General features: G+C 30.0%; 1 protein-coding gene across 1 annotated transcript; it reads right to left on the bottom strand.

Moving 5' to 3' along the window:
• Positions 1-5,027: 5,027 nt before the first annotated feature.
• On the bottom strand, positions 5,028-6,488 carry LOC112707529 (MLP-like protein 43). The gene is made up of 2 exons (XM_025759289.3): positions 6,233-6,488; positions 5,028-5,626 (listed from the first exon to the last, which is right to left on the bottom strand). Exons 1-2 carry the CDS (start codon positions 6,420-6,422, stop codon positions 5,352-5,354), a joined length of 465 nt encoding a protein of 154 aa, XP_025615074.1. The 5' UTR covers positions 6,423-6,488; the 3' UTR covers positions 5,028-5,351.
• Between the last annotated feature and the right edge of the window lie 5,175 nt (positions 6,489-11,663).

Genomic DNA, 11,663 nt, shown 5'->3' with positions numbered 1-11,663 from the left:
TATTCTAGTCAGGCATTCAAAATTTAAGGTTTCAATAGTAAATAAAATGAAAACAGGGAAATAAATAAAAGCAAACTAAAATTGGTTAAGAAAATAATATGATAAAAATAGTTAAGGTGTTAAAGATATTTAAATTTCTGGATTAACATTTAAAGTCAACTAGCCTTGATTATGCAAAGAAATAATTCATGGCAAATGCTAGGTGATTGAATTTCTATTCCTAGGCAATTCAATCTCCTCTAATCCAACCAACTGTCAATTTCTTGATCAATCAATTATATTAGAGAGTTAAGTTTAAATTCTAATTTATAAGCCACATAAACCCTAAAAACCCAAGAATGATGCAGTTATATGTCACGTACCACATTAAATTCATATAATTAAGAATTTGCGAGAAAGTGGTTTCAAGCTGTAATTCTAATGGTATAGCTTTTCCAAGATTCAATAGAATTCAAGTTAGATTAGAGTTATTTTCCAATACTCACTAATCCGTAGGATAAAAAATGAAACCAATTCTTAAACAATAATCAATACATTAATTAAGAATAGAAGAACATATAATTATTAATCCATCAAAGTAAACAGAACTCCTAACTTTAACAATGGAGGTTTAGTTGCCTATAGTACAGAAAATTAAAATCCTCATAGTGCGAAAAATTGAAATCCTAATCTAATATGTAAAACCTAAACTAACGCATGAGAGAACGGAAGGGAGAGTGGTTTTTTTATAAGAAACGGGGCTGCTTCTTTTATAATAGCGTGAAATTGGGATCTAGGCCATATTGCTAGCATTTAGTGCCACTTGGGTGGCGTTTGGCACTAGTTTTGAGGAAATTCATGGCTCCTTGCCGCGAGTGGCATTTAACACCGGTTTCTTGGCGTTTAGCGCTGGGACTCCACATGGAATGGTGAGTGTGACGCTGTTTCGTGTTTAGCACCGTGAGTCCAGAGAGAAAGCAGGAACTATTATATTTTGTTGGAAAATTCTAAAAGTTGGCTTTGTAATTACATTGAAATCGTATCATTTGGATCTCTGTAGCTTAAGTTATGCTCGTTGGAGTGTGAAGAGGTCAGGTTTGACAGCATCCACGAATTGTCGAATTCTCTTTGCACTCATCTTCAAGTCATGGTTCTTCCTTGTGCTTTTATTTTTCTTTTCCTAACATTTTCCTACAAGAATCATAAAACTAAGAAAATCAAAGCACTTATAGAATAGCCTTAAAAATCATATAATTACCAAGCAAAGGTAATAACTTTTCTATAAAAAATACCAATAAAAATTTTTTAAGATGCTCATGCATTAGTATACAAATATCATTCTAGATAGTTTGAGTGAAGAATATCACTGCCAAAGACATTCCTTACATTATACTTGATTTATAAGCTCTTCTAAGGATTCAAGAAGAGATTATTGTTCACTTCAAGAAACCTGACAGTCCATGATCCAGGTTCATTTCTTCAATGCAACATCTAATTAGCCTCGAAATCAAGACTTATAATTGCTTGGTAATCCTGGAAGAGGAAATAATGTTGTATGCTGGCTTCAGCAGAGGTGCACCTTTTGGTAGAAGAGGAAGTGGTGGAAGGAACATGCATGGTGAAAAATCATCCTACTCAGGAAATCAACCACAATGTCATATTTGTGGTAAATTAGGCCATGTTGCCTGCCTCTTACTGTTATTTTAGTTTGCAGACTACTATTGCGATTCTTCTCTGAGACAAGGCTGACAGAGGCTTATATCGTTTTAAATGAATTTACATTCCAAAGCATGAATCTTTGTCTATTCTCCTATAATTTTAGTTGCCACTTGTGTTTCTTTAGATGTGTATCATAAATGATTTGGTAATCCTTCCTTGCCAATTGTAAAATCGATCATTGGAAAGTGTAATTTTCTAGTTAATAAAGAGAACAATACAAGTTCTGTTTGCCAATTTTGTTGCATGGCCAAATCCCATCGTTTACCATATTCTGCATCATCTAATGACTATGATTATCCTCTTGCTTTGGTAGTTTTTGATGTTTGGGGTCTTACATCTGTTACCCCTCAAAATGGATATACATACTATGTGCCGTTTATAGGTGTTTTTTCTAGGCATACTAGTATTTATTTACTCACTCAGATCTCAAATGTTTCATGTGTTTAAGTAGTACAATGACCACTTTCTCTTTGTCCTTTTGGGACAAAGTCTTCTCTACAACTATTTTTCTTATTAATAGAACGTCATATTTCAGATTATGCCTTTTGGAAAATTTTTGGATGTTTATGTTTTTTTTTTTTTTTTCATTTGTAACCTTATAATGCTTATAAGTTGGAATTTCATTCCAATCCTTGTATCTTTCTTGGTTATGCAATTAATCAAAAGGGTTACAAGTACATAGCAAAAGTATTCAATCAAGCACATGTCATTGATTTTGACCAGTTTTTTTTCGCATGTCATCATTTGGGTAATGCTTACTGTTGCTCTTTCAAAAGGGTGAAAAATAAAACAATATAATTTTCATAATGCTTTTTAAAATAGCACCTTACAAGAGACTATTCACATGACACAACCATCAATATTCAACATTTTATATATTAAATAAGGCTATATATGGCCTCAAGTAATCTCGTGGAGCTTGGTAAGCCTCACTGCAACTTTATAGAAATTTGATTTTAATTGTACTCGAAGTGATTCCTCTCATTTTATCAAATCTACACCTAACTTTATTACTTATATTCTCATCTATATTGATGACATGTTAATGACCGGTAACGTTGATAATGATATTGCTAAGAGTATCAAAAATGATGATATGTTCATGAATTTTACTTTTATGTTAAAAGGGCTAGGTGACTTAAACTACTTTCTTAGAATTAAAGTTGTTCATCACTCTTTTTCTCTTATTTCTTTAAATCAATCTAAATGTATTGGTGAGTTGTTAGTCAAGGCAAGATTGCAAACTTCTAAAAGAGTGATTACTTCAATGATTAGTTCTATCAAATTAACATCTGAAAAGTTAGTACTGCTTTTAAGGACCCAACTTCCATCATTGGAGGGTAGTAATATGCAAACATTACTAGACCAGATATTGCATACTCAGTTAATAAAATGAGTCAATATATTTTGATTTGGGTGATTTGCATAATTTTTTCATGCCTATGGTTTATATGAGTGATTTGCCCTTATATATTGTATGATAGAGATAACACTGCTATAAAAGAAAATAAAGAAAGTTAGTTAACAGAGTTAGTTATGTAGAGATGTGAGTTAGCTTGTATAGCAGGTTAGTTATAATTCTGTTTTGGTTTTACTGTCATAATCAATTCAATACACAAACTCAGTTTTCACCTTCATCATTTTCTCTCAATTTCTCATTCTTGCTCAAACTTCATCATTGTATATTCACTGGTTGGTTAATTTTGAAATGGTTTTGGGATGTGATTGACGATTTTGTGTGATTTGTTTTTTCTGTTTTTCATTTGAACACCGTAATTGTTTATTAATAATTACACATTTTTTGAATTGAAGTAAACCAAAATATTTGGTATAAAAAAAAGTAAAAAACAGTCAAAATTTATTTTATTGAATATTCATTAATTCTAGCATTTATTAATTGTTATTAGAATTAATAAATACTAATTAAAGTAAATTTAAATTTTATTTATTTTTTTGTCTTTCTAATAGTACTGTAATGTAAAATATATGTCATGCCTGCACTTCTTGTTTGAGAAATCATTTCATACTTTTTATAATTAATGGTTATACGTGCAGTTTAATTATTGTTTTTGAAAGTTAAGAGTAGTGATTTAGGAAGTACTTAAGGGCATGCTTTAATTTCCAAAATTAACGTATATTTATTAAATTAAAAAATTTAATAAATATCCAAATTTATATTTTTATTTATAGTTATATATTATGGTCTTTTTAAATTTAAAAACTATTTTAACAAATATAATTGTCGTTGTTTATACTAATGAAAAATCATTTTTAGTTTCATATAAACAAATACTAGTGCTACAGATTTTAAAAAATTATATTTTAAAAATCAGCTTAATAAAATATTTCAATTTTGAAAAAGAAAAAAGTTTAGAGTATGATTAATTTGCTCATTTTCAGTAAAAAGAAAAAAGAAACTTGAAAGTATGTAAAAAATATTTTCGAAAAGTCACATGAAATTGAAAACAATGTTTTTGTGTTTTAATTTTAGATATTTAAGTTTAAATTTTTTGAAAACATTTTGGGTTGAAAGAACAGTATTTGCATTATACCACAAAGAACTAACGTTTTTTCCCCCAGAATGCGATACTTTATTTAGTGGGTTTTAAACAAGGTGCGTGTAATTGATGAGAGTTCAATTCCATCCACTTTCATTTTGAGTTTTTTTTTTTTAATTTGTTATTATTTTTTATTGTTACCTCTTTATTTTAAAATAAAATTTATGAAAGGAATAAATTCTTGCAATCTAAATAATTTAAAATAAAATCTTTTAATTCAGAAAAAATTAAACAAGAAATGAACTAACTATATTATATTTGTTTGTTTATTCTTTTGGTGATTAGTAGTAATTTTGTTCTAGTTTAAATTATCTTTTTTCTATTGCAAAATTTTAAATTTTTTTATTTGTCTACATCCCAATATCACTGAATATAAATAACAATTTTTAATGACAATTTTTCTTAAATCATTTGCTTTGATTTGAATTCATGCAATCAAACTAATAACATAATACAATTATTTGTAGCAGATTAACTAAATTATGAAACTAAAATATATTCATAAATTTTATAATTTTATTAAAAATATAATTATGTTATTTCTAGTTTTAAAATTGAAATTTTTTTAAAAATGACTAAAACAAGCATATTTTCACTATTTTTTCTATTTGAAAACAAAACATGTTTCAACAAACTATAAAGTAAAAAATATTTTCACGAACTAATTAATCCCTTAATTTTATATCCTAATTGTTTACCGATTATTGAGCAAATATTAGCTAGGTAAAACTATTTATAATATAATTTAATTTAAAAGCTTGCGACAACAAATAAATATCCAATTATTTTTATTACACATAACACATAACGCAATCAACGAGAATCATCCACGATCGATGACATACACATATTCAAGTTTAAAACATAGTGAAAATTCAGTTGCAGTCAATTTCACATGAAGTTGATAAATTAATTTAATTAAATTTTTATTTAACGGCTTTCATTTATTAACTTCACATAAATTTAACTACACTTGAGTTTCCACCTTAAAAACACATTCAAACGAAGGGCAATTGAACAAACATTATTGGAAACTTCCTTATTCTTCACACGGATTATTTAGTTCATAACATGCAATTAACTTGATAATCACCCTTATGCCTTGAGAAGATAAGCATCCATTTCTTTAGTGCACTTGTCAAGATACTCCATGTAGCTATATGGAGCTTCAACATCATTGTTGATCTTCTCATATTCAACACTCCAGGTAATTGAAGCGCCGCTATTATTACTATTGTCACTCACTTGAAAACCTAGCTTAAAAACCTTATAGTTTTTACTGATATCTCCATCAAAGAGGTTGTATATCACCAAATATTTCTGCTCATCAATGATGTCAATCGTCTCATTACATGTAACCACCTTACCATCTGTTATCAACATCAACGAACAGAAGAAATTAAAGAGGATGAAAGGAAATGAGAATATATATATATATATATATATATATATATATATATATATATATATATATATATATATATATATATATATATATATACAAGAACGAAAAATAATTTAAAATTAAGTTGTTTAAACACATTTTTTATATTTATAAAATGTTTTACATTCACTTTTTTAATATCATCATTATTAAAAATTAATAAAAATTTGACTTCAATAAATAAACAACAAATACATTAAAAAATTAAATTTTATATTTTTTATATATTTCTTTTAATTAATAACATTAATATGTGTTTTAATTAATAACACCTAGAACTAATTTATTAAAAGATCTGAAAAAATGTTTGAAACTTGGTTAATTAGTTTTAAAATTTTAAATTTATATCAAATAAGAAAATTAATGAATTATTTCTCAAAAAGAAATAGTACATAAATTTGTTGAACTTGACTATGCGAGTGCTGATTAATAGAGGCAAAGTTTAATTGTAACAATTACTTCCATTATTGAGTAGTTTCGAAAATTAAAGTTAAGTAAAGACTAAAATGAATTATAGAAGCTTAAGATTTACCAATGATATAAGTCCAGTGTTTAACTGAACCACCAACACTATGCCAGTCATTACCGACATGGAGTTTGGCCGCATGGATTCTGTCACAAACATTTTGAACATGGTGGAGTTGCCTTGCCATGAGGTTGAAGAACTTTGCAGCAGGTGAACGGATCACGGTTTCAACGCTAAGCTTACCAGTAAGTGCCATCTTTTAGAGAAACTAAAGAAACACTACTAGAGGATGATGATTTCGAATGATGGGGAGAAACATTCAGCCATGTAGGACCTTATATAGAAAACAAGCTACCTACTATATGTACAATATTGTCAACCACGCACCTTCCTTATTTAACTAAGATATTAGATACTGAATCCATTTCTTCAAGGAAGAACCGATGAATTACTTTATAAAATATATTTATCTACATTTCCCCATACATTAAACCATTTAAAACATTTTAAACATTTTAATAAGGCAGGTAGATTCTGTTTGCACAATTCGGTAGTGACTGCGATTTCTACTTACCGCATGCAAGTATCTCGCTTCCCTAAAGGGGTAACTAATAAGATAGAATTCATTATGCGAAACTTTTTATAGAAGGGTCAAGCTGATGGTAGAGGCCTGAATCTAGTTAACTGTAAGATGTTGGTCACCTCTAAAAAGTTTGGGAGTTTGAGAATTAGGTATCCTTTTTGTGCTAATATTGCTCTTCTTAAAAAGCTAGTTTGAAAACTTTTTCACCATCCTGACAAGGTATGAGATCAACTGTTGACGGAGAAATACCATTCTTCTAAGGATGATTGTTTCAGTCGTTCTCGAGGAAGAGAATCTTATGTTTGAAAGAGTATATGTCGAGTTTGGGATATCCTGAAGGAAGGTTTTATTTGGTACATTGGGTATTTAGAACAGAACTTTTGATTTTCTAAATGAAGAAGAGAAGGGCGACTGTGTCATGAGATGGATTATGTTCATATTTCTGATTCGGATCTTAGGATCTTAGACCTTTAGTCATCTGGACAGTGGAACCTTGAGAATATCTATTCTTCTCTGAATTAGTCTCTGCAGAGCAACATTAACTCTTACAACTCGGATGTTCAAGTTGGTTCAGAGGTCGGTTGGTGTTGGATTGATGCGGCTTCAAAGGTTTATGATACTCGTAGTGGTTATTTGTGGCTCAGTAAGAAGATGTTTAGTTAGGAGGATAGGAGTAATTAGCTTTGGCTTTGGCATCAACATGTTTTGGAAAAGCACAAATTTTTGGCCTGCCTATGTCTTCAGGAGGCTCTTCCTACTGCTGTATTTCGTTTTAGGAAGGGCATTTCGCACACAGATAGTTGTCCACGATATTTCTCATGTCAGGAATCAGTTTTACATTGCAATTGGATTGTCCAAAAGTCCAGCTAATTTGGCAAGTTTTAAGGATCTCCGGTCAATCAGTGGAATTGATGAGTTGGTTCGTACATAATAGTAAACAGCACCCCTTTAGATTCTTTTTTGGTCTCTGGTGGATTTGGTATTCGAGGAATAACGAGATCTTTCATCCTCACGAGCATTGAACCACGGACGAGATGACTGGTGTGGCTTTGTCCTTGGAAAAGGATCTCCGGAATATTTTTGAGTTGCAACGATTGTCTATCCCCTCCATCATTAGTGGCTCTTGGATTCTCCCCTCAATGGGTACCTTTAAGATTAATTGTGATGCTAGCTATCCTGGCAATGGTGCTCGAGTTGGTTTTGCTTGTGTTAGCAGAGATTGGAAGGGAAGGTGGCAACAAGGCTGTCTGCGAACAATCGAGAGTCGTAGCCTTTTACAAGAAGAGTTATTTGCTATTTGGAAAGGCTTTCTTTTAGTATGGGACTCGAGAAAAAGAGATATTAAATGTGAGACAGACTGTATGAAAGCCTTTACTATTGTCAATAATTTATAGGATTGCTCTAGTTTTATTGATCCTTTGATGTTAAAAATCCAAGATATCATGTCTTGGAAATGGCGTGCTAATCTCCGGTTGATCTTGAGAGATGCAAAAACAGTAGCAGACATTATGGCAAAGATTGCAATGAAGACCATTTCTCCTCAAGTGGAGCGAGCTTTCATTGCCTTGGAAAAAATTTGAGAGTAGTATTCAGCAGAACTGTCTTTCTTAAGCAGTTTCTTATTTATTTTTATTTCTTTTTTTGTTGTTTGTTTTCTTTTAAATTACCAAAAAAATTTAAATAATTTTTAGTCCCAGTAAAATACGTTATTTCGTATTAATTCAGAAGAGAAAAAATGCAAACTGAGATTTTATTTTTATTTGATATAATTTCTTTTATCTACCTGCAATCTTCTCCACTAGGCGCAGAGTTTCTCATATACAATATAATGGGCTATCCCTCCTCCTCTAAACATTTTATAAAGAAATTAGTAGAATTATAGGAAAGACTATAATTAATTCAGGTACTTTAAGTTCAAATCTCATTTACTATAAGAAATTACTAGAATAGCGATCGATTTAGCAACCGATATTTTTTAAAAATCAATCACTAAACTCTTTGCGACCGATTTATCGAGTGATTCTAGTAGTCACTAATTTAAAAATAACGACCAACTTCGGTCGCCAACTGTTAGCAACAAATTTTCAACCAATGCTACTAAACTAATACCAAACGATATTGGTCGCTAAATCGATCGCTAATAAAATCGGTCACTAAAGGACGACTACTTTTTTTGTCGCTAAATTGGTTGCTGAAAAAATCAGTAGCTAATAAAATCGGTTGCTGATGTCTGACCTAAAAAAATAAAATTGGTCGCTAAATCGGTCACTGTTATTAATTTTCTAATTATAGATTTTTACTAATTATTAAATATAGAAATTAAAAGAGACAAAATTTATAAATATTCACAATATCTATATCGAAATATAGAAATTAAAAGAGACAAAATTCATAAATACATTAAATTTATGATCCAAAATCGAAATGTATATTGATGGCTTACAATCCACAATCCAAATTCACGGTACATGGCACATTTACTACTCATATCTTACAACACTAAGCCGGTAAATTTACATTGATCTTCTAATGCAACTTAATACACATGAAAAGGAAAATATTAAAGAAGCAATCAGATATATGACATAATAGAAAACTCTCATCTTCTAAGAAAATTTTTCAGGACACCCAAAATTAGTAAACAGAGTGCCCTATTGAACATTATCTGCTGAAAAATATTAACGTATCATATTGAAAGCTGATTTTGAATGCAGGATGCAACATGCATAAAATGTGAATACAAAAAGAAATAATTTCTATTGAAATCTCCCATCTTTGCTTATGCCAAAGGGAATGTATTCAAGGATTTGATTAGATTTAGCTATCACCAAAAGTAATAATCTGCCTAAGTGCATGTCTCGAACGAATTGTAGCAATAGAAGAAAATTAACATAATACTTAACAAAAGTATAAAACGAATTCAGTTTGGGATGAAGAATAAAAGACCTTCACATCCATGTGAGGATCATTGACCATCCTCTGTATTTGAGAAACTTTGCCAAGCCTACGCAAAATCATAATTCGACCAAATGCATTAGGACTTTCAGAAAGAGTGAGATTAACTAACAAGGATATATCTTGACATAAGGACCAAGATTATCTTATAAAATTAAAAAATAAAATAAAATAAAAGTGCCATTCCATCCCAGATATCTTTTTTGTAATAAATTCTCCTAATATTTGATATAAAGCATATGATATTTAAGTTCATTATCATACCATATGATAAATGCTATATCCTGTCTTTGGTCCTCAGTACGAGTAGGCCCCAATAACAAAATTGTATGATATATATATAACCTAGCAATGATTAAACTCTTTAAGTCAGAATATTTAAAATTGATCTGAATTGATGACTCAATTATCAAATCCTCAATTAAAACTCTGTTTTGATTCCTCAGACAATATTGTCAATAAAATTTTTATGAAAAAAATTAATTATCTCCCGATTAGTAAAAAAGTAAATATCTAAAATATTTATGATATAGTCACGCAAAAGCTCCAGCATATCTTTTGAGAACCTGGTGATGTGATCCCTTAATATGGATAGTGACCTTAGAAACACAAATATCAATCATAAAGGTGAAATATAATATTTTACCTGGTCTATCTGTAACATAATTGTCATTGTTGTCTCTCAAACTTGCAATAACTTTTTGAGTTACACACAATGAATGTAAAATAAAACTATAACACATAAAAATTTTATAGAAAATTTTCTTAAAGTTAATATTATCCACTCTATTAATAAATTTCTTCCTCTAAATTTATTAGATTTTCAGTTTTAACTCACTTGACTCCTCTGATAAAGTCTTAATCTCCAGCAAGCATCTCACCAGCAAGCATCTCACCATCTATAAGAAAAACCTCTAACTTTGAGCATCAGAAAATAAATTTCATTTTACCTTTTGCAATTCTAAAAGACAACAAAAATTACAGCAAAAAATAATTTTACCAACATAATTGTCAAGAGTTGACAGTATCTCCACATTCGTTAGATGTCGGTATTAGTTTAGATTCCATGGAAGTGAAATCTATGGTGACAAATCAAATATTGTGATACTATTAGAAGAAGCAGAAAATTGACTAACTTCTAGAAACAAATCATTCAGAAAAAATGGTTACCCATCAACTACAAAAGTTTCATTATAAAATCCAAAATGGGAAAAGGAAGCATCAAAATTGCCTCGCCCTAAAATGCAATACGCCAATTAAATTGGCCTCCAACCTACACATTATTTGAATTTTTGAAGCTAACTCATTTGCAGACGACACATTCAAAAAAATAATGCATGCGAAGTGTATAGAAAATTTTTCAATGAACAGTTCTTTAAGTTAGCATTACACAAGCCCATAAATATGCAGTAAATGAACTCATAAACAATTATACTAATACTCAAACAACATTAGTTCATGGCAAATAAAATGATTATTTAAACCAGCAAACTAAAGAAACAATAAGAGAACCATCTAACAAGCTAAATTTTATGAGTATTAATCTTACAATTCACCATAAACGTAGCCTAAAGTTGTCCCAGCTGGTATGTACATATAGAAGGTAACAAGCCATGCTGTTTTCTGCCATAAATAAAAATATAAGTAAAGTTGCAACTCTGGATTGGTGGAGACATTAAATTCACCTAATTCTGATGGGAATGAAAGAGATAAAACTAACCTGTTTAATAGTAGCATTGTTATCTATAAAAGGTACTGCAAGACTTATGAATAATGCTTCGCCTACACTAACTAACCTGCCAAAATCATGGCATCAGTCTTGACTCTTGACTTAATACATAATACTAGCAAATGGCAAAGTATTAAGGCCCTGACAAGTTGAAAATATATTCCCTCACATTCAACATATTGCAATAGACCAAAAACAAAACGAACTACCACATCCAGCTATGGCAAACT

This window comes from Arachis hypogaea, chromosome 8, assembly GCF_003086295.3.
Source record: "Arachis hypogaea cultivar Tifrunner chromosome 8, arahy.Tifrunner.gnm2.J5K5, whole genome shotgun sequence".
Classification (NCBI taxonomy): domain Eukaryota; kingdom Viridiplantae; phylum Streptophyta; class Magnoliopsida; order Fabales; family Fabaceae; genus Arachis; species Arachis hypogaea.
This window is presented reverse-complemented; position numbering and strand designations above follow the sequence as displayed.